The 23,940-nt window shown below is 45.7% G+C and overlaps 1 protein-coding gene across 6 annotated transcripts in view; it reads right to left on the bottom strand.

Annotated features, from left to right (window-relative positions):
- TRAPPC10 (trafficking protein particle complex subunit 10) overlaps window positions 1–23,940 on the bottom strand; it is a 91,945-nt gene that overhangs the window by 9,305 nt on the left and 58,700 nt on the right. For 5 of the 6 annotated variants that reach the window (XM_060151029.1, XM_060151030.1, XM_060151034.1 and 2 more), the window contains 13 exons: window positions 23,793–23,939; window positions 23,075–23,189; window positions 22,013–22,089; window positions 21,144–21,235; window positions 18,690–18,830; window positions 18,287–18,399; window positions 14,783–15,297; window positions 13,825–13,966; window positions 11,565–11,723; window positions 10,522–10,751; window positions 3,169–3,269; window positions 1,941–2,067; window positions 720–890 (listed from right to left, as the gene is read on the bottom strand). In XM_060151029.1, coding sequence (XP_060007012.1) covers window positions 720–890; window positions 1,941–2,067; window positions 3,169–3,269; window positions 10,522–10,751; window positions 11,565–11,723; window positions 13,825–13,966; window positions 14,783–15,297; window positions 18,287–18,399; window positions 18,690–18,830; window positions 21,144–21,235; window positions 22,013–22,089; window positions 23,075–23,189; window positions 23,793–23,939 — 2,130 coding nt within the window. The remainder of the gene's footprint in view (window positions 1–719; window positions 891–1,940; window positions 2,068–3,168; window positions 3,270–10,521; window positions 10,752–11,564; window positions 11,724–13,824; window positions 13,967–14,782; window positions 15,298–18,286; window positions 18,400–18,689; window positions 18,831–21,143; window positions 21,236–22,012; window positions 22,090–23,074; window positions 23,190–23,792; window position 23,940) is intronic. The other variant, XM_060151031.1, reaches the window with a different exon arrangement.

Below are 23,940 nucleotides of genomic sequence, written 5' to 3'. Positions count from 1 at the left end.
TTTAACTCTAAGGCTAATAAGGAGAGCTCAAGGAAGCAGGAGGGTGGAAACAAATAGTCTTCTGGTTGGAAGGAGGTGTTGAAAAAATTGCTAACGTCAAGAGCTATACAAACACCTTCTCAAATAAAGTGTTTGACGATCTCAGTCGTAAAGAGAAGAAAAGGGAACACCCCAAAAGTTGTGTATCCACATTTTGATTTACCTAACACCAAACCCAATCATCTCAGTACAGAAACAAAACACAACTACTGCCTTTACTCACCTAGGTCTAGGCTGCTTTTAGCTCCACACCTAATGTGCGGGTTAAAGAAAATCTGCTTTAAGTAAGTTTCCATAATACTTTCAGTTTTTCTTCTAAAAAACTAGAGACACAGCGGCTAATGCTCAAGATAAAAGGACTCTTAAGAAATGGGTGCAGGACACAACTAAGTCAGCGCTAAGGCAGAGAAAAGGGAGGAGAGGTGGGGTCCTGTCTCTGGAGACGACCGCGCCCAGCGGGAGCCGCGCAGGAGGGCACGAGTGTCAGACCCGCCACCGGACCGGACCTCGGGCTCTAACTAGCCAGTCAGGGCCTCCAGGCCCCAAGTGCTGGGTCTTTTCTGTGACTGGTTGCTTCATTATATTGAAAGCTTTTGTCTGATTTACAGAAGGTAAAGAATATGATGCCTTCTTCCATCTCGCCACCACACAAGCCCACCAGAAAATAAGGCAATACATACCAAAAAATTGTCCACTTGAAATTCATAAGTATAGGGCTTTAAGGAGACAGACAGCCGCTCCTCAGAAGCTGGGGAGAATCCAACGGAGAACCGGCAGTGCAGGGAGGGGGGGGGCTCCTGCGTCCACTTCAGCTCCCAGACAAAGAACACCGCCTGCCTGCTGTGGATGCGCTGCAAGGGAGTCGGCCGTCACTGCCCGCGCACGCGACACAGGCGCTCAGTCCCGGGGGCGCCTCCCGCCAGGGGGGCGAGAGGGTCGGGGGAGGCGGTCCCCCAGGGCCCGCTTCCCCACACGCCGCCTGCACTGCCCCGCCCGCCTCCCCAGCACTGCCCTCAGCTGCCCTCGAGGAAGACTGCCTCGAACTGGTCAAAAGGGTCTCAGCCTTTGTGATTCCATAAGCTCTACAGCACAGGGGATTATTTTAAAAAGCATAAAGAGCGGTTACTAGTATTCAGTATCCCATACATTCCCAAAGTGGGAAATGTCATCAAACAGTTAAAGGGACATCCTTACACCCACGCCAACTACTGTGTATTTGCCACTAAGTGAAGTGAGGAAGGGAGCTGGCGCCACCTCAGGCAACAGTCCATACCTGTAAGCACAGTGACAGACCTGGGAAGCATCTGAAATGGGTCAAATGCTGGGAAAAACCCTTTGAAAATGCTAAAGATCAGACATCCGTTAAGAAAACCTTTGATCTTCTAAACACTCAGCACTGTCTAAAAACACACGCAACCAATGAACAGAAAAAACAGGGCCAGGATTCAGCCAGACAGTGTGAACGTGAATGTGACTCCTTCACAAAGCTACCCCGACACCTGAGAGCCCGTCGCTGGGCGAGGCAGTCATGTAGGCGGCAGCCACTGTTTCTGGCGGTGATGGCGTCCACGCAATCAGCATGAGACTGATCAGGACAAGCTTGGAATAAATCTGTGTGTGGAGTCTGACAAATGTAAGATTTAATTTTTCTAAAAATACAAATATCAACCTATTTCTTACTCCATGTGCTGTGCCACTCGGCCCACAGCGAACCGCAAACATGCACATCGCAGCAACACAGCTGCATGTCAGTGCGTGCTTCCCACTGACCACCAGCAAGGTCGTTCCCTGCACGGAAGGGCTCAGCTGAAGCACACGGTCACTTCCATCAACATCACTACACTCTTGTTCTCCTCTGTGTCCTGCTGAGAGGTTTGTGCTCGGTTCCAGGAAACGGTTACCTGTTCGGCTTCCGTGTTCAGCGGTACTGGTCGCAGGTCGGTGCGACCGCCAGTCTCCGCGAGATGACTGCCTGACAGCTGAAAGTCGAGTTCCGACAAATTCTGGACACACACTTGAACGTACTTCCTAAAGGAGAAAAACAGGAAGATTTTGCCATTTAAGAACTTTATTAAATACAGTTTGGCTGTATTAAGAAGATGTTCTGTAAGGAATCAAAAAAGTGACACAGGAAAATAAGAACCAGTTGTTAACATGTATTTCTACTTTTAATTTCACGTGTAAAAGTGTCAGAAAAAAAACAGATCTTTCTATGCAAGCTATCTCTTAGGAAAAATGGGTCTAAGAATATTCTGTTTTGGATACTTTATTACACGACTGTAAATGATTTTCCTAAACATACAATAGCTTGCAATGAGTCATGGAAGAAAGAGTAACGATTACCCTTCATCTATAGAAGTAACGATTACTCACTGACAAACAAGGTCAGTACAGAGTTCACTTGAATTTCTGTTACACGTAAAGAGGAGTTTTGAAAAGCCAGGCTCAAATAAAGCAACCCAGATTCTCTGTAGAGCTGTTGGTGTTTTTAACCACCACACACTGAGTCTCCTGAGGCGGGGACAGGTGAAGCACAGGATGACACCTGCAGACTTCCTTGTCCAAAAACTGAATCTGAACCTAGTCAAGCCTCTAAAGCAGTAGCTCTCAACCGGCGACAATGTCTGGAGCCATCTGTGGCTCACACTAAGGGTACGGAGGGCGAGGAGCGCCGCTGGCAGAAAGCGGGGGCCAGGGGTGCTGCCAAACAGCCACAACACAGGGACCTGACCGAGCGTCGGGAGTGCGGAGACCGCAAGCCCCCCTCTAGAGGTGACAGACAGCAGCCGACAGGGAGCTACTTACACAAACCCACGAGGACGTGACCAGGGGAAGCCAGATATGGCAACTGACCCAAGTCTGGCAACGGGCCAATGGCTTGAAAACAGGGGGAGGAGGGATGAGAAGGGATCTCAGAAACAGAGGGGACTGTGTTTGAATCCCACATCCTACAAACCAAATCTGAGTATGGGCTGGGCGCTATAGGACCCAGGGAATTACTGTGAATTTTAACAGGTGGACAGTGGCATCATGGCCATGAGAAAACATGCTCAGCGTCACCAAAGCCAAGCTCTGAACAGTAGGGCCTGCAGGTAGGGGAGCCTGGGAAAGGGGCCTGAGGTCCTTTACCGTGTCCCGGATGACAGCAGGGAGTGCGTGGTCCTGAAGGGCATGCTGAACGTCAGCGAGATGACGGTGGAGTAGATGGACCACGGGCAATCGATGGACACCTGAGGAGAGACGGGGGACAGGCGTTCAGACCCCTCATCACACGGGACAGGCACCGCCACCACCATCCATCCAGATCTGTGGTGGCTGCCCATTTCCTAGACATTTGATGTCTTTACCATTTCTTATCCAGAGAGATAAACCCCATTAAACATATACACAAACAAAGGAGAGAGAAATGAGCCATCGGCACGGTATCAACGGCTCCGAGCAGACGCCGCAGCCCGCAGCGCAGACCCTACCCCGTTATTCTCATGGGCGTGTGGCCATAACGCCAAATGTGTTTTTAATGTGCAGGAGGTTATGACAAAGTGCTTTTAGTCACTCATGTGCAGATTATACTAATCAATCATTAACTATTACAAATCAAGGGAATTACCCAAACTCTTAATCCACAAGACACTGAATACATAACTGCAAACCAATTTGGGGCTGTCGTGTGGACCAATAAGCTATTAACTTCCTTAAGGGCAGAAACCAGTTCCCAAGCTTGTATTTTATTTCCCCCCACAAAGGAATATACTGAGTACAGAACGTGAGCTTATTGTTGTAAGTAGCATCTTTGCCTCCTGAACTCTGTATCAGATAAGGAAGGAAGAAATTTCAAGGACTGAAAATTAAGACGTTCTTTTTGAGATCCTGCCTTGCCTGGTATTCTATGCCATAATCCCTTTGAAATGACTGCTTCGATTAGCCTTTTATCCTACTGCTTTTGTGCATTCTCTTCTTTTTTAAAAATTGTTCAATTTATTTAAACTAAAAAACAAAATAACAAAAAAACAATTCATCCATTTCTCTCAACCCCTACTCCACGCCTCGGGCAGCCACCAATATGTCCTTATCTATGAGCTTGGTCTTTATTTTTACTTTTTTAGATTCCACATATAAGTTAGATCACATGGTATCTGTCTTTGTCTTCTTTCACTTAGCATAATGCCCTCTAGATCCATCCACGCTGTCGCAAATGACAAGACTTATTCTTCTTTAGGGCTGAATAATATTCCTCTCTCTGTGTGTGTGTGTGTGTGTGTGTGTGTGTGTGCGTGCGCTCATCTTTATTCATTCATCCCTGGTGGATGTGTAGGTTGCTTCTATATCTTGGCTATTATACATAATGCTGCAATGAACACGGGGGTGCAGGTATCTTTTTGAGTTAGTGTTTTTGTTTTCTTCAGAAAAATACCCAGAAGTAGAATTGCTAAATTGTATGACAGATCTATTTTTAATTTTTTGAGGAACTTCCACACTGTTTTCTACAGTGGCTGCACCACTTTACATCCCCACCAATAATACATGAGGGTTTCCTTTCTGCCGACACTTATTATTTGTTGTCTTTTTGATAATAGCCATTCTGACAGGTGTGAGATGATTATCTCATTGTAGTTTTGATTACATTTCCCTGATGATTAAGTGATGTTGAGCATCTCTTCATGTACCTGTTGGCCTTCTGTATATCTTCTTTGGAAAAATGTCTGTTCAGATTTTCTGCACATTTTTAAATTGGACTGCTTGGTTTTTTTTGCTATTGAGTTGTATGAGTTCTTTATACGTTTTGTTTATTAGCCACTTATCAGACATATGATTTGGAAATATTTCTTCCATTCAGTAGGCTGCCTTCTCATTTTGTCAATAGTTTCTTTGCTGTGTAGAAGCTTTTTAGTTTGATGGAGTCCCAGCTGTTTATTTTTGCTTTTATTGCTTTTGCTTTTGGTGTCTGATTGAAAAAATCAACATCAAGGCCCATGTCAAGAACTTACTACCTGTGTTTTCTTCTAGGAGTTTTATGGTTTCAGGTCTTACTTTCAAGTCTTTAATCCATTTTTAGTTTATTTATGTGTACAGTGTAAAGTCCAGTTTCATTCCTTTCTATGTGACTCTCCAGTTTTCCCAACACCTTTACTGAATGTCCTTTCCTCATTACACATTCTTGGATCCTTCATCATAAATTAATTGACCATATATATGTAGATTTATCTCTGGGCTCTCTATTCTGGTCCATCGATCTATGTGTCTGTTTTCATGCCAGTACCACACTGTTTTAATTACTATAGGTTTATAATATATTAATAGTTTGAAATCAGGGAGCATAATACCTCCAGCTTTGTACTTCTTTGTCAAGATTGCTTTGGGGACTTCCCTGGTGGTGTAGTGGTTAAGAATCCACGTGCCAATGCAGGGGACACAGGTTCAACCCCTGGTCTGGGAAGATCCCACACATTGCGGAGCAACTAAGCCTGTGTGCCACAACTACTAAGCCTGTGCTCTAGAGCCCGCACGCCACAATTACTGCCCTAGAGCCTGTGTGCCACCACTACTGAGGCCCACGCGCTCTAGGGCCTGTGTGCCGCAACGACTGAGCCTGTGCTCCACAACAAGAGAAGCCACCGCAATGAGAAGCCCGTTTACTGCAACAAAGAGTAGCCCCCACTCACCACAACTAGAGAAAGCCCGCGGGCAGCAACAAAGACCCAACGCAGTCAAAAAAAAAAAAAAAGATTGCTCTGGCTATTTGGGGTCTTCTGTGGTTCCACACAAACTTTAGGATTGCTTCTTCTATTGCTTCTATTTCTATTGTGAAAAATCCCATTGGAATTTTGATAGGGATTGCACTGAATCTGCAGACTGCCGTGGGTAGTATGGACATTTTACAATATTAATTCTTCCAACCCATGAGCACAGACTACCTTTCCATTTATTTATGTCTTCTATTTCTTTCGTTAATGTCTTCTGAGTTTCAATAAACAAGTCTTTTACCTTCAGGGTTAAATTTATTCCTAGGTATTTTATTTTTTGATGCAATTGAACATGGGATTGTTTTCCTAATTTCTCTTTCTGACAGTTCATTGTTAGTGTAAAGAAATGCAACAGATTTATGTGTACTGGTTTTGCATCCTGTAACTTTACTGAGTTTGCTCACTAGTCCTAACAGTTTTTTGTGTTGGAGTCTTTAGATTTTTCTCTATATAATATCATATCATCTTCAAATAGTGACAGTTTTACTTCTTCCTTTCCAATTTGGATGACTTTTATTTATTTTTATTGCCTAATTGCTCTAAGACTTCCAATACTATGTTAAATAAAAGTGGTGGGCATCCTTGTCTTATTCCTGATCTCAGAAGAAAAGCTTTCAGCTTTTCACCATTGATCACAATGTTGGCTGTGGGCTTGCCATATATGGCCTTTATTATGTTGAGGAACATTCCCTCTGTTTTTATCATAAATGGATGTTGAATTCTGTCAAATGCTCTGTCTGCACCTATTGACAAGATCACATGATTTTTAACCCTTCCTCCTGTTAATGTAGTGTAACACATTATTTTGTGGATGTTGAACCATCCTTGCAATCCTGGAGTAAATCCCACTTGATCATGGTGTATAATCCTTTTCATGTTTTGTTGAATTTGGTTTGCTAATATTTTGTTGAGGATTTTTGTACCTATGTTTATCAGAGACACTGGCCTGTAATTTTCTTTTCTTGTGGTATCCTTGTCTCGTTTTGGTATCTGGGTAATGCAGGCCTGTAAAACAAGTTTGGGAGAGTTCCTTCCTCTTCTATTTTTTGGAAGAGGTTGAGAAGGACTGGTATTAACTCTCTGAATGTTTGGTAGAATCACCAGCGAAGCCATCTGTCCTGGACTTTTGTTAGTTGGGAGGTTTTTTGAAAACTGATTCAATGTCCTTACTAGTAATCAGTCTGTTCAGATTTTCCATTTCATCATGACTCAGCCTCGGTAGGTTGTATGTTCTAGGAATTTATCCATTTCTTCTAGGTCATCCAATTTATTGGCATGTAATTGTTCATAGTACTAGTCTCTTATGACACTTTGTATTTCTGTGGTGTCACTTGTAACATCTCTTTCATTTCTGATTTTGTGTCCTCTTTTTTTCTTGGTGAGTCTAGCTAAAGGTTTGTCAATTTTACCTTTTCAAAGAACCAGCTCTTAGTTTCACTGATCTTTTCTATTATCTTTTTAGTCTCTATTTCATTTGTTTCTCCTCTGATCATGGTATTTCCTTCCTTCCACTAACTTTGAGCTTTGTTCTTTTTCTAGTTCCTTGAGGTATAAAATTAGGTTGTTTATTTGAGACATTTCTTGTTTCTTGAGGAGGGCATTTATTGCTATGAACTTCCCTCTGAGAACTGCTTTCACTGCATCCCATAAATTTTGATATGTTACATTTCCATGTTCATTTGTTTCAAGGTAGATTTTTATTTCTCTTTTGGTTTCTTCTTTGACCCATTGGTTCTTCAACAACATGTTGTTTAATCCCCACATATTTGTGCAGTTTGCAGTTTTCTTCATGTAATTAATTTCCAGTTTCATACCTTTGTGGTTGGAAAAGATGCTTGATATGATTTCAATCCTCCTAAGTTTATTAAGACTTGTTTTGCAGCCTAACGTGATCTATCTTGAAAAATATTCCATGTGTACTTGAGAAGAATCTGTATTGTTGTTTTTGGATGGTATATCCTGTAAATGTCTGTTAAATCCTCTAGTTTAACATATTTAAGGCCTATGTGTCCTTATTCATTTTCTGTCTGGAGGTTCTATCCATTTATGTAAGTGGAGTATTGAAGCCCGTACTATTATTACACTGCTATTCTCCCTTTAGATATGTTACTATTTGCTTTGTATTTTAGGTGCTCCTATGTTGGGTGCATAAATACTTGTGAACATTGTATTTTCTTATTGGATTGACCCCTTTATCATTACATAACACCCATCTTTGTCTCTTACTACAGTCTCTGATTTAAAGTCTATTTTGTCTGATATAAGTGTAGCTACTCCAGCTTTTTTCCATTTCTATTTGCATGGAATACCTTTTTACATCCCTTTACTTTCGGTTTGTGTGTCCTTACATCTAAAGTGAGTCTCTTGTAGGCAGCTTATAGATGGGTCTTGATTTTTTAATCCATTCAGTCACTTTGTCTTTTGAGTGGAAAATTTAGCCATTTACATTTAAAGTAATTATTGATAGGTGTGTGCTTACTGTCATTTTCTTAATTGTTTTCTGGCTGTTCTTAAAGTTCCCCTCTGTTCCTATCTCCTTCTCTTGCTCTCTTCCTTGTGCTTTGATGACTTTCTTTAGTGGTATGTTTATATTCCTTTATCTTTTGTGTATTTACTATCGGTTTTGCTTTGTGGTTACCATGAGGTTTATATGTAGTAACTTACATCTATAACAGCCTATTTTAGTTAATAACAATTTAAGTTTGATCCCATTCTAAAACTCCGCATTGTAACTCCCCCCTCCAACATTTTGTTTTTGAGATGTCACATTTTACATCTTTTTATCTTGTGTATCCCTTAACTAATTACTGTAATCATAGCTATTTTTACTGCTTTTTTTTTCACCTTCATACCAGCTTTATAAGTGATTAATCCACTACATTTATCAAATAGTTACCTTTCCAATGAGATTTATTCTTTCATGTGTTTCTGTTACTAATTAGCACAGTTTCTTTTCATCTTAAATAAGTCTCTAACATTTCTTGTAGGGCTGGCCTAGTGGTGATAAACTTTAGTTTTTACTTGTCTGGAAAACTCTTTATCTTTCCTTCAATTCTGAAGGATAACTTTGCCACACAGAGTACTCTTGGTTGGAAGTTGTTTGTCCCCCACCCCCTCCCCCAGCAAGTTTAATATATTGTGCCACTCCCTTCTGGCCTGCAAAGTTTCTGCTGAAAATCTGCTGATAGTTTTATGGGGTTCTCTTGCACATAACAGATTCTTTCCTTGTCTTTAACTTTTGACATTTTACCTATAATGTGTCTTTGTGTGAGTCTCTTTGGGTTCATCTTGTTTGAAACTCTCTGAGCTTCCTGGATCTGAATGTCTCTTTCCCTCCCCAGGGTAGGGAAGTTTTTAGCCATTATTTCCTCAAATAAAATTTCTGCCCCTTTCGCTCTCTCTCTTCTCCTTCTGGGACCCCTATGATGTGAATGTCTGTCTGTTTGATGTTGTCCCATAAGTCCCTTAGGCCATCTTCCATTGTTTCCAACCTTTTCTCCGCTCTGATTGGACAAATCCCCCTGCTTTGTCTTCGAGTTGACTGGTTCTTTCTTTGCTCCATCTAGTCTGCTGCTGAACCCCTCTAGTGTATCTTTCAGTTCGGTTACTGTGCTCTTCAGCTCTGAGACTTACTTCTATTTGGTACTTTCTTATACGCTTCTCTCTCTCTGTTGAAGTTCTCACTGTTTTCCTCCATTCTTCTCCCCAGTTCGATGAGCATCTTTATGAACATTACTTTGAATTCTTTACCAGGTAAATTACTTATCTGTTTCATTAAGGTTATTTCCTAAGGTTTTATCTTGTTCTTTCATTTTGGAACATACTCCTCTGTTTCTTCATTTTGCTGGTCTGTGTCACTTTCTGTACAGTAGATAAAACGACCACCTCTCCCAGTCTTGAAGGAGTGGCCTCGTGTAGGAGATAAACCTTGTTGTTCAACTCTGCCCCAGCTCTTGGCTGTCTCTCAAACCTTTGTGCTTGTCCAAGCAGCCTATTGTATTTCTAGTGGCTCCCAGGAGTTGAGGGTGTGCCAAGACCTGTCAGTGTCCCAAAGGGGAGGGTCTCAGCAACTACCTTCAGGCTGTTTGGAAGCCAGACCCTCAGGCAGCAGCTTTTAACAGTATGCAAAAAATACAGTCCCATGGGACCACAAGCACACACTTCTACCCTTGGGTTGTTCAAAAGCCCTCGGAACTGATATCTGTATTATAAGACATGGACAAACTCAGAAAAAGCATGATGCTAGTGACTGGTTCTGTGAGCTGACGGACTGTGGATTTAGAATCAAAGTCATGGATCTCTCAAATAACTGTCAATAAATACCAGCACCAAAGCATAAAATCTTAGCACTTCCTCCTTGCTAAGTATGATGTGATGTTTCAGGGAACAGAAAGTAAAAGCACACCGAGACACAGAACCCCCTCCAGCCTAATCACCAGGACAAATGGGCCACAGAGGCAAGGTCACTGCCCTCTAAGCAAAAACTGTGTCTCTACAATAAACCGTCCTTCCTCGAGTTGGGACAGAGAAGTTAAGAGCCTGTCTTTGTCTTTCCAAGATGCACCCCTCATCTAAGAAGGGGTGATTCACAGCCATAAATGCTAAACCCAACCCGAGCTTGTGGTACAGGGACTGGAAACCTGCCACCCCAACAGAAGTCATCTTGTATGTACTGTCTTTCAAAGCAAGTGGGACACGCAGAGGCTGCCCACAGCGCTGCACCGTCCCAGCCCCTCCTTACTTTGTGGTCCATGGTAGCCATGCAGTGGCCAGCTTTTTGTGTGTCCTTATGCTTCCCATGGGGCTCTGTCATCCCCAGCATGGTGCTCTCCCCTCCAGTTGCTGGAGCTGAAGGTAAAGAGAGAACTTCCAGTTCAAATTCGATCATGTGGTATGCAGGCGCAGCCGGCAGGCTGATGCTCGTGACCTTGTCAGACGACTGAACCCGGAGCGCAGCGTCAGAAGCCTTTTCTAGGGAAGACAGGAAAAACCACCTGTGACACAGTCCCCTGTGTCCTGGCTCCCTCCCCTCCAGCAGGCGATGGGCCCAGCGGTGAAGTTCCAGCCCAGCTCCTGCTACTCATACACACACGGAAGAGTGTAACTGGGAAGGATCGCAGAGGGAGGGAGACAGGAAACTCAGGAGCAAACCCCCGAAGACAGAGAAGCACTGCACAAAGGCTGTGCAGCTGAGCTCGGCTCAGAGAACCGTCACCGTGCTCAGTCTGAAGGCAGAAAGGAGACACTTCGCACAGCCCGCCCGAGACCACAGGTGTCCCCACAGGACATGCTCCCACTCCAACCCACCACCAGACCAACTCCCACTGAGAAAGAGAGCTGCATCCTCCCCTCTCCAGACCTCGTGGCTGGGGACTGTGGGAGATGGGACTGTTTTAGGGCTTCCAACCAGTGTCTTAAAAGGCTCATTTGCTTTTTCTTTCTGCTGAGGAAAGTCGAGGAGGGTGGAAGGAGGCCGGAGGCCAGCAGGGCATCGCCATGGAGCGTGAGCCCAGGCAGTAACGCTGCATCACGAGACCACAGCGAGGTCAGCACCGCCAGCCACTGAGCGCGTGCACAGCTCTAAGTCTATTCCCCTCCAAGGTAACGCCCCACCTAGGGGAAGGGTTACAATCCACCTACAGGTGGAACATGGCCATGAAAGAGCTGCAAGGAGAAGCGGGCCTCAGATGCCACCTGAGGAAGGCAGGGATGACAGGCTCCTTATATCCTCACGGTGCATGACAACGCCAAGAATCCACCTTCGCCAGGTGACTGCTGCCTTACCTCTCATGTTGGAGTAGATCACTGCTCTGTTCTCTTCATGACCCAGGATAAGCATGGCTTCTACATTGCTGAGCTGAAGGCTGTCCCCGTTTTTTACTGTATAATGGCCAGTAGTGACAGTGAACTTGACCTTCTGAGGAATACCAGCCAAAAGGCTATCTAAAGGGAAGAAGACAGCAATAAGCATCACTGCCAACCAAGAGCGCCAGTGGAAGGCCTACCGTGAGTTAAAGAGCGCTGCTTCTGCTGCTAGAGGCGACCTGTTCACTGCACACACTCCATAAGGTCGCCCAGCGTCCACCCTCAGCGCTCACCTCAGTTACGCGGTCTGCAGCGTTGAGGGGTCCTCGCTAGGCACAAAAGGATCTGAGAGCCTCAGGGACCTTATCACCACTTCAGTTTAGAGAGTTAGCAATTGTGGTGGCAATCGTGTCTACGAGGGTCTCAAAACCTACCCGCTAGCCAGTTATTGAGAGAAACTCAGATAACGACACTAAAGAAAAGCCTAATGAAACCGCATGTGCTGCTGCTATTCAGATTTCCCTCTGGCCTTTCCAGATCTCTGGTTCACAGCAGCTCGACAGAAGATACGGGTACACTTCCTCCTGGATGGAAATGGGGGGCGGCAATGGGCTGAGGCTTTCTAAGAATCGGCTCCAGGGAAGGCAGAAGGAAGAAGGCAAAAGACAAGACACAAGGTGGAGGAATAACAGAGAAGAGAGAGAGAGGGAGGAGAGGCGGGAGGTGAGAAAGGGAGTGCGGGCTGGGGCAGGGCGGGGGCGTGAGCCAGCACCTCCCAGGCTCTCCCAGCTGCAGGGCTCAGTCTTTCTCACAAAAGGTAAAAAACTACAAATAGAACTACCATATAACCCAGCAATCCCACTACTGGGCATATACCCTGAGAAAACCGTAATTCAAAAAGAGTCATGTACCAAAATGTTCATTGCAGCTCTACTTACAATAGCCAGGAGATGGAAACAATCTAAGTGCCCATCATCGGATGAATGGATAAAGAAGATGTGGCACATGTATACAATGGAATATTACTCAGCCATAAAAAGAAACGAAATTGAGCTATTTGTAATGAGGTGGATAGACCTAGAGTCTGTCATACAGAGTGAAGTAAGTCAGAAAGAGAAAGACAAATACCGTATGCTGACACATATATATGGAATTTAAGGGGAAAAATGTCATGAAGAACCTAGGGGTAAGACGGGAATAAAGACATAGACCTACTAGAGAATGGACTTGAGGATATGGGGAGGGGGAAGGGTAAGCTGTGACAAAGCGAGAGAGAGGCACGGACATACATACACTACCAAATGTAAGGTAGATAGCTAGTGGGAAGCAGCCGCATAGCACAGGGATATTGGCTCCGTGCTTTGTGACCACCTGGAGGGGTGGGAGGGAGGGAGACAGAGATATGGGAACATATGTAAATGTATAACTGATTCACTTTGTTATAAAGCAGAAAATAACACACCATTGTAAAGCAATTATACCCCAATAAAGATGTTAAAAAAAAAAGGTTCTCTGAGGGAAGAACCACTGAGATACTGCTGTGTTCCGCACCTGAGGGCCTTTCCAGGTAGCCAGGGGAGACGCTTAAAAGCATAGAAATAGGTAGTTTAGAGAGATTAGATAGAGAAAGCGCTTTCTTGATGTTTTTTCCTCAAATGGAAGCAGCAAGCGAATAAATCCATTGTTTCTAGCCTAAACCACAGCGCCACTCGCTCCTTAGTGTTTTACTGAAGTGCCACCTGGTCTTCAATAATCTGTTTACACCAACTCCTCCTAATTGTAGGACTTAACAGAAAGGACAGCAGCACTGAATTTCCCAAATGCCAAGCCCGGGGGTCAAGGTTAATCAACACTTTCAAAGGAAAAGCCTTTTGATCCGAGCACAGACCCTAACTAATGTAGCATCCGGCCTCTGAAATGGAACTCTAAGCAGGAAATTGCATTTACTTATGAAATTCTCTGCAGTAGACATCAGCTGAGATTTAGCTCCTCTTTCTCAGCTAATGTTTAGTAAACATGAAAGTAGCAATTACAGAAAAGCAAATATTCAGATGAACAAAAGAGCCAGAGTCAGTTCCCAGGCAAAATCGCCACGATGCTCCCCAAACTGTCTCTTACAGAGGGACACAGCTACAGAGGGCCGCAAGCGTGACGCTGCAGAGAGCCCTCCTTCCACGTGCTCCCTTAAAGGAGCCAAGTGCAGCGCAGAACCCCCGCAGAGCCCCCGCGGCCCACTCACCGGCCAGCGGCTCCACGTGCAGCTGCGGCTCCTGCGAATACACGTCATACTGCACCAGCGGGTAGATGTGAGGAAGGACGAACCACACCGGGCCCACCGAGGCGCACAGCTGCCGCAGCGTGTAGGTTCCCGGCTCCTTGGCCTGGGGGCAAAACCGAGCATTTGCACAGCCGTCCCCGTTCCTGCAGTGACGAGTTTCTCAAGGGGAAGCTGAGCCGTAATCTCTGAAGTGACCGCTTTTCTCACCCTCTTTATCCTGCTGCTCTGTGCTAACACGTCTACACGCGGGCTGTTCAAAAGATCCCTCAGCATCTCTCAATTGAGGACTTTCTGAGTAACTGATGCTTAAGTTTGACTTTATGCTTAATAATGCATTCTCAATTTAATAAGCTTTATCTGTGGCTTTCTCTTCTGCAAAAGGTATTTAATGGAGGCAGGGAGCATGAAATTTAAAACCTGCTCTAAGACTAGACTAAAAACACACATGGCAAATAGCTGCACTTTCCACTGGCCTCTTGGGTCAGTGGAACTAACAGAAGCCGCTGCACTGGAGGAAGATCTGTATCAGAACGGGCCAGAAACAACTGTTTTGACATCCATCCGTGCAGCCACAAAAGGAGAAGAGAGTTGAACATGAAAGCGCCACCTTCTCTGAAACTTCCTCATTTTAGCAAATGAGGGTGTTTTCTAATGCAAAGGGAAAAGTCTAACTAAATCCAGTGAGAACACAAATAATTACCCATGTCAAGAACTTCATTCAAAATTTATCACCTGCCTTACAATTATATAAGTACAAAAGGTTTTTTCAAAACATCAGTCTGTTTTTCTTTAAGGATAAAAATCAAAGCCAGGTTAACAGGACAGAGACGTCTACTGGATTCCCAGCTTCTTCAGAGGGTTCCTGCACGTGCCACCCGCTCCGGCCCCCCCTGAAGAAAACTCCCCGCCCAACACACACCTGCGTCCTGAACGTGATTGCGTTGGGCCCCGGCTCCAGGGTCACGGCGGTGCACTTCAGCACGTGGGCCCCAGACTCCAGGGCGGCACCTGAGGGCGCTTCCAGGGACGCGCCACTCTCCTGCTTCCTTAGGAGCACGTGGACATTTTTGCAGATAATCCCTGTCGTGTGCAAGGAATTGTCGGAAGGACTTCTCTCAAACATCTCGCAGAGCTCCAGCGCGGGCAGGCTGTTCTGGGATGTGGGGAAAGGCGAGGTCTCTGCCGGGAAGCTGACAATCCCGTTGGCCGTCTTGTGCTTGGTGAGCCACTCGGCAGTCTTCCGGTAGTTGTTTTTCTCGATGCTGAAGTGGACGTTGATGGCAATCTGCTCCGCGTGGACAGGCACGGGCATCTGACTGCACACGGTTATCTCCACGGACAAGACACCACCCACGTGGACCACAGCATTGGAAGGGGTGAAATGGAGGTCTCTCAGTTGTGCGAAAGGATGCATAGGGAGCACTATTTTGTGACCTGTAAACACACAGTGCCATGTTTTACTTCCTAAGTCACACTTCCAGGTGCTATAGAGACTGCAGGACTGGGCACCATCGGGCCCGCGGGAAGCAATAACGTGCAAAAGAGATGGTTCAGACCCTCCCAACCTTGTGCCATCTTCACACACCAAAGAGTTATTTGTCAAAAAGAGAACAGAAACACATGCCTAGATAACTCCTGGAAATCATAAGACCTGAAGAAATTAAGGTTTCTAACTCCTGTTTTGGCAAACCCAAGAGAAATACAGGTCAACTAACTCCTCAATTTCAAAACAAGATTTGTAAAGTCCAATTCCTAGAGCTGTTTCAGGGGGTTCCACCACCTTCCCACGCACAGAAAGATTCTCCAGTAAAGATGATCAAACCCCCCTGTACATCTGGAAATGAACCCAGGTGTGTGCCACCCTGTGAGGCCAGCCAGTGAAGTGAGAAGCCAGGAGGGCAGCAGGTCCCCAGCCCCAGAGGCACCGTCAGGGGAGAACCCACTGCATCCTCCAACTTCCTTTCCACAAGCACTGGTGTGTCTAGAACATCCACAAGGCCACTGGACTGACCAGTAAGGGAGACGGTGCCAAGACTGATGCCATAAAATCATAAGAAAACAGGGACAATCACGGAGTATTTTCTTCACGGAGACGCCATGGAAAGCTGGCAGGAAAAGCGTAACCGCACAGTCTCACGTGTGTGCCACACACAGCAGATTCGGCACACAGCTCTACAATGACCAGTCTGGGCACATTAAAGGCTCTAAAACACAAATCAGTACCACGCTGCCCCTGAGAAACCCATGCAGATGGCTTGATGTGTGTGACGCGCACCCCAGCAGGCAACGACCACAGCAACCCGAAGCCAAAACCTCTGGAAACACTGGCTTTCAAGCAGTTAGCAACCGCTATGGACTGAATGCAGTCCCGCCAAAATTCTTAAGTGGAAGCCCTATCCCCCAGTGGGCCCTCTGGGAGAGAGTTAGGGTTTGATGAGGTCATGAGGGATGTATGCCCTTGTAGGAGGATGCACCAGACAGCCCTCTCCGCCTCTCCCCCCACCTCCCTTCCCCCCACTTCCTCCCTCCCTCTCTCTGAGTCTCTCCATTTCTCCCCCATCTCTCCCCGCACCTCCCTTCCTGCTCCCTCCCTCTCTCTGAGTTTCTCTCTCCACCTCCCTTCCACGCCACCCCCACCCCTTGCCTAGAAGGGACAAGCCAGGAAGAGGGGCCTCATCAGAAACCCACCCTGCTGGCATCCTGACCTCAGATGTCAGCCTCCAGAACTGTAAGAAAATAAACACCCGCTCTTGAAGCGTCCAGTCTGCGGCATTTTGTTATGGCTGCTCGAGCTGACTAAGACAGTGACTATTTTAAATAAATACTCTCCTTGATAAACTGAACACGAGAAGCTAAATATTACAATAAAGTTAATCTTACTACGTGGCAATTCTTAAAGTATATTTGCCGAAACATTTAGCCTGAACCTAAGGCTTTGAGATCTACCTTGCTGTTGGACATTCCCATAAGGAAATACTCAAGAAACTTCAGACGGTGAGACAGTCTATGAGACAAGTGGCTCGATGTCTTCAAAAAGTCAGTGCCTTACAACCCTGTTGTCAAACAACCGCTGAAGGGATGAACACAGTGTGGTCCATCCATACCATGGAATATTATTCAGTCACAAAAAGGAATGAAATGCTGACACGCTACAACACAGTTGAGTCCTGAAAACACTGTGCTGAGTGAAATAAGCCGGTCACAACAAACACATGTTGTATGATTCCATTTACGTGAAACACCCAGAACACACATCTTCAGAGACAGGAAGTGGGTCAGTGGCTCCCGGGGACTCGGGGTAGGAAGTGGATCAGTGGTTCCCGGGGACTCGGGGTAGAAAGTGGATCAGTGGTTCCCGGGGACTCGGGATAGGAAGTGGATCAGTGGTTCCCGGGGACTCGGGATAGAAAGTGGATCAGTGGGACTCAGGATAGAAAGTGGATCAGTGGTTCCCGGGGACTCGGGATAGAAAGTGGATCAGTGGTTCCCGGGGACTCGGGGTAGGAAGTGGATCAGTGGTTCCCGGGGACTCGGGGTAGGAAGTGGATCAGCGGTTCCCGGGGACTCGGGGTAGGAAGTGGATCAGCGGTTCCCGGGGACTCGGGGTAGGAAGTGGATCAGTGGTTCCCGGGGACTCGGGGTAGGAAGTGGATCAGTGGTTCCCGGGGACTCGGGATAGAAAGTGGATCAGTGGTTCCCGGGGACTCGGGATAGAAAGTGGATCAGTGGTTCCCGGGGACTCGGGATAGAAAGTGGATCAGTGGTTCCCGGGGACTTGGGGGGATGGGGAGTGGTAGGAGGAGGTTGGGAGGAAATAAGTGTGGGGTTTCTTTCGGGTGATAAAAATGCTCTAACACTGACTGTGGGACGGGTACACATGTCTGTGACGACACCAAAAGCCACAGAGTCGTATACTGCATGCTGTGAACCCTATCTCAATAAAGTTGTTGGATTTTAAAAGGTCAGTGTCTGGAAAAGAGGAAGAAAACAAGATGGAAAGACTGTTCTAAGTTAAAGGAGAACTGAGATACAACAATCAAATGCAGTGTGTGACCCCTGACTGGACAAGTAGGGTCCAATTATTTTGAATATAAAATAATTTGTAAAAACACTTTTCAAGACAATGGGGGAGATCTGAAAAGGGGCTAACTTGGTAGCCCGACTTAGAACCTTGTCCGTCTGTGGGCAGGGTGGTTAGGGGATCACCTTTGTTTTCAGAAGATGCTACACTGTTCCAGGGTCTGGAGCTGCTCTGAAGTTCAGCAAAAAGAAAAAAGAAAGATATAGACACACATTTGCTACACAGCAAAATGTTAACAACTGCTGAATCTAGGCGGTCAGTATAGAGTACACACGCTGTATTATCGTGTTTGCTTTTCTACATCTGGAATTTTTCATAGCAATGTTTGAAAACAAGCCTTACCTGGGCTGTCTGCCTGCTGGCTGGCGAAGCTGAGAATCTCTCTGCAGAAGTACTCCCGCTCGTTCCCAGTCAGGTGCCGGTCGCTGGCCAGGAGGCTGCTGGTCTGAAGGTAGCTGGGTGCAGGGTCAAGGGGCCTGAGAGGACCACGCGCTGGGGCACTGCGCACACAGCCCCTCCAGTCCCCAGAGGGTGCATCCCGACGGGTGTTCCCCTTTTTCTAGGGTGTTAGGAACTCAAGCAGAGGTCAGATACGCTGACTAGGCACCAGCGTCTATCCAACACAGTACGCGTGTTGAGGCAGGCTTTTCTCTCCTAGTTATCAGGTGCTCCTTAAACCCTCAATGGTGGGCCATACAGAGAGAAAGCAATCCTACTTCATGAACATATTCAACTTAAAGGATACTTTTCAATTTGCCCAAGGTGTTTCTGACATTCAGCTAGCTGCTTCCTTGTGTGTGTGATGGGCAGTGCCCAGCCCTCAGCCAGGTAATTCTTCAAGGCTCCCTGAAGATAGATTTCTGCCTTCTGGGGAGACTTCTTCCTCCTTGCAAATCAACAAACAGAAGCTTTCATTATGGGGCGTGATGATCAACAAACTCAGACATGACCTTCCACGGCCTGCTCTCCACCCTTGACAGCCCCACACCATGAAGCTGGCGCCACCTGCAGACAGTCCTTCTCTGGCCACCCCTCCATATAAGAAAGAACAAGAAATGAGGAACACCTAACTGGACCTGAGAACTGCGCTCAGGCTGAGAACCCCACACACGCTGTTTGCCCAGCGTCCTACACGGCCAGAGAGCCTTCAGAGCTGAATCTCCAGATAAGAACGTGAGGGCACCATTCACGATTTCAAGCTGGCCTAAGAACACCAAGCGCGAAGAAAGCGGACGGCTTTGTCCACAGGCGCACAACCAGTTATGGAGGAAGCTTCGAAACCTGGGCTCGGGGCCACACCAACTGCTGAGGACAGGCCAACACACAGTGGCCTACACAGGCCAGCCGACAGGGGAGCTTGACTCAAGTTGGAAACTCGGGCAAAAGCGCTGAGCAGGTTTCAAAGATTTACAGAGAACTATGAGGAATTTAAATATCAACACCTATCACCCAAATTTAAACCCTCAAGACGTTCAGAATATAACAAAGTTTAAAACCCAATTAATGAGAGCTTGCCAAAGCTTCAGTGACAACGTGGATGCCCCAGCCTTTCCCAGAGGTTTGGGGCTACTGACTTCACGGGACGAAGGCCAACACCAGACAAGCACTCGCTCTCTAAGCATGCTGGGACAACATCCCAGGCTTACTTTTGAAGCAATGAGAGTTCCCAAATTCTCAAACAAATTTTAAACCTATCAGTTACATGTGTCGGTTTCTATAGACTTTTATGGTCCTCTCACCCATTATTTTATCTTATTTATTTAATTAAAAAAATAAATTTATTTATTTTTGGCTGCGTTGGGCCTTCGTTGCTGCATGTGGGCTTTCTCTAGTTGCGGCGAGCAGGAGCTGTTCTTCGTTGCAGTGCACGGGCTTCTCATTGAGGTGGCTTCTCTTGTTGTGGAGCACGGGCTCTAGGTGCACAGGCTTCAGTAGTTGTGGCTCACGGGCTCTAGAGCGCAGGCTCAGTAGTTGTGGCGCACGGGCTTAGTTGCTCTGCGGCATGTGGGATCTTCCCAGACCAGGGCTCGAACCCGTGTCCCCTGCATTGGCAGACGGATTCTTAACCACTGCGCCACCAGGGAAGTCCTCCCCCATTGTTTAAAGGGGTCAGAACCTTCTATATACTTCTTCAGTTACCATCTCCAGCCAAAGATTCTTACACCGTAGAGCTGGAAGGGAGGGCATTTGTCATCCAGTCGCCGTAGACCCAGGCCGAGGGTCACCTGGCTAGTCCATGGTCAAGCTAGAACCAGGACCCAAGTCTCCAGTTAGCAGGCCAGCATCACCCCACTGCAGCTCCAAGCCTCAGCTCACAGCACCTGAGGACATGGCTACTGATTTAGTCATCAGATACACTAGCTGGAGACTAAGGAGAGCCGACCTCCAGCCCCAGCATTACTCAGCTGTGCAACTGACTCCCTGCTCCAATCACACCTGAAACACTAGGAAGTTCACTTAGATGATCTACAAACCCCTTCGGAGCCCTGCAATCAGTTAAAGTAAATTATTCTTCCTTGTTTCATCTAATGAAATGACTAACTACAGATTTCAAGATACCATTTCAAACACACATTTCTTTTGAGAAAATGTAAACGTCTTTTCCCTCATAATCTGTATCTCTTCCCAGTGCTTTGAACTAGCAGTTACACTGCCAGCAGGGGTTCTTTATCAAACACGTGAGAAACATGCCACGCTTTTAGTCTTTTCTCTGGAATCCACTCCAAAGCTGGAGCCAGACTAGAAATGCTCAGTGTCTGCACACCCCAGCTCACAAGCACTCAAGGCTCAGCCCTCTCTCATGGACCTGACACAGCACGTGCTTCACGTCACTGACCTCGAGGCTTTCAATCCTCTGAGGAGGCATTTAACAGCAACTGGAGAAAATGCTATAGAACATACACAAACTATGTATCACAACATAACAGTACATATATTATCTACATGTATGTAATATCTACATATAAGTTCATTAAATTAATTAAATGAAAGAAACACAAAGATCAGTAACAATTATTAACGGTAATAAGCTGAACTCACTCTGGTTTTCAAAGAAATTTTCTTAAGAAGTGATGACTGGTTAACAGTTCACATTTTTTGTTCTACAAGGTTATGTACACTTCACATTAGCTCCTACATAACAAACCTCTTACTACACGTGAGATGTCTGAAATTCAAAGAAAAGTTCAAAATCAATTACATGTAAAACTCCGCCAGATCCTTTCCAACGAACTTAGCGGATCGAATTCTCCCAATACTCGTATACATTTCAATGGTGGCATGGGACAAGTCCTGCGGAAAAGCAAAGAACCAAATAATTCTGTACTTTAAATTTAATGCTAGACAAATCCTACATTTATTTACCCAAGGCTGAAGCAAAAGACTTCCTTATTAATATAACATAATTTTTTACTTTGTGTCTCTTTTTGTGTTGAGTTTTTATGTAATAGTGATTTATACAAAGTCATTAACTTGTACATAAACTATAAATCATAATAATAAAAGAAACGTGAACTCAGCAGGCACAGAATAATTTTTTTCAAAGTATTTTCCATCTGTGGGTAACATTTTTAATATTTTTCTCACATTCTGGATGACAGAGACAGTATTATAGACTACTGTCAAATGCTGTTGAATTAACCATGACTCGGGAAGGCAGACGGTCCACCGACGGTCTACTGCACTGCTTTCTAAGACTGTCCAAATTTAAGTCCTTTAAAATGAAGTACAATAGCTCTGTTCAGGTTCAAATTGTTCCTCTGTACACAGAAAACCATTCACTATCCTTTCTTACAATTTCTGTTCTACTGAATGAGCAATACCATTGTGAACAAAATTATAAATATCCGAAGATGCTTTTATGCCTATTTATGGCGCCATGGATACTAATAAACCAACTATTCCAGCTTTCATGCACAACTCCCTAGGGTACCAAAGAAACTTCAAAGGCCAACAAGAAGGAGGTTCCAAATACCAGCTCATTCCCAACTCAAAAGGTCACCAAGTAGCAAAGTCTAGTAGAGAGGGGCTTTCTGCCATGGGTAGGCAGGGAAGATTTGTAATACTTACTAAGTAGTGTTTTTCAAAAGCTTCTACTGATGATAACGCTTCTTTGAGTTTCTTATATGGACTCTGAGCAGTGTTGGCTTAAACAGAAAGAAGTAAGAGCCCTTATTCATCTTCATTATGTCCAGTCATACGAGCTTACATTGCGCCTCAAATGTCACAGGTAAAGGACTTTGTCTGATGTTTGTGGAAATCACAGACAACCCATTCCAACTGAAACTACGTTATTACTTACATTCTTGTCTAATTAATACACTCATGAAACAGTCTAAACCCTTCAAGTAATACTTTTATCTTTAATTGATACTAGAATTTTGTAAGTACGTGTTACAAATCCTACAATGAATTAAAGTACTTCCAAAATGATTTGATGTGGTCTCAGGTGGAAACAGTGTAATACACACATAGCGCATTTTCCCTGACAAACTGATTCAATCCAGCAAGAGGCCTCTCAGGTCATTAGGTATGCTCTACTTCAGCAACAGTTTTGCTAAATCATACTCATCACGGTGTTCCTACCTAAAAGAATTAGTAACGTTCCTTTCAAAGTACTTTATTACCTAGGGGGTAATTTACTCAATAAAAGGATTTGTCTGGCCATATCATTAGAAAAATAATCATCTGTAATTCAGAGGAAGCCTGGTGCACTTAAACTTCACCGTGGTCTGTAAAAAGGCATGATCAGCTCATCTAAGCCTACAAGAAACTCAGACACATTTTTAAGAATCGCTACAATTCCTTTCTTTTTTTTTTCTTTGGCCACACCACACCGGCATGCGGGATCTCAGTTCCCTGACCACGGATGGAACCCACGCCCCCTGCAGTGGAAGCGTGAAGTCCTAACCACCAGACCACCAGGCAAGTCCCACAATTTCTTAAACTATATCTGACATTTTTTATGCTATTAAAAGCTAAAATATCCTATGTATTAATCTGGTCAGCTAATGATGAGTGTAATTTCCCAATGGTGAGTAATCGCATCACGGAACCCAAACTGTACGTGCCAGTTACAGCCGACATTCTCATTGCTTTCCACCACGCGTACGGGGACATCTCAAAAAGTACCTGTTTCAGGCCGTTCAGCGCCCAAGCCCGCCAAAAGATCAACCGTCCTGTTGAGGTCTTCTGAGTCAGGTCCCTGTTCTGACACAAGTCCACACAGATAGCCCAAGGACTTTAGCTGTTGAGATAAACCCCAAATTTCAATTAATTTGCCGTAAGAGTCAGCAGAGAATTTACAAATTTAAATATGAAGTTAAAACCACCTAAATACTAGAAGAAATTTAGCTTTCCTATCCAAATGATTCTCATCTGGATATGAAAATATATCTTACTGGGATCATTTCAAACTCAAACCTTCTACGTAATAATCCTCAGAGCGGCTGACGTTGGTCACCCCCAGCCTGTGCTGTTCGCCCACGCTCTCCCAAGCTTGCCCCACCTCAACCCCTCCCCCGGCAGGCCTTCCTGCTGCGCGCTCGGGACTACTGTCATTTTCTGCACTTCTGCACACGCTGCACGCTCACCCTGCTTTGTCCCCCCACCCATTCCTGGAGCAGAAGCCTGCCTTTAGCACGAGCGCAGCGAGCGCCTGATGTCTGCCAGATACAGCGATACTGGCAGGGAACGACTGCATCCACGCTGCTCCTAGACGCACCCTGAAGTAGCCAGAGCTGCCTGTGCAGGGACCAGGTGAGCAGCACTTCTCCAAACAGCTAACTCCGTCCCCCAGCCCCGCAGGCTGAGCCCCGGCCGAGGCTCACATGGGCGCTGGTGCAGTTACCTTCTCTGTGGCGTAGCTCCACAGACCCACGGTGTGGGCGATGTTTGAGTCTATCTGTGCCCGGTCGCAACACCCTTCTATCCTCTGCAGCACCTCCAAGCAGCTCAGGAACACCCAGCAATCCAGGGCACCGGGCGGCACGGAGACC

The sequence above is a fragment of the Lagenorhynchus albirostris genome, chromosome 5, assembly GCF_949774975.1.
Source record: "Lagenorhynchus albirostris chromosome 5, mLagAlb1.1, whole genome shotgun sequence".
Taxonomy (NCBI): domain Eukaryota; kingdom Metazoa; phylum Chordata; class Mammalia; order Artiodactyla; family Delphinidae; genus Lagenorhynchus; species Lagenorhynchus albirostris.
This window is presented reverse-complemented; position numbering and strand designations above follow the sequence as displayed.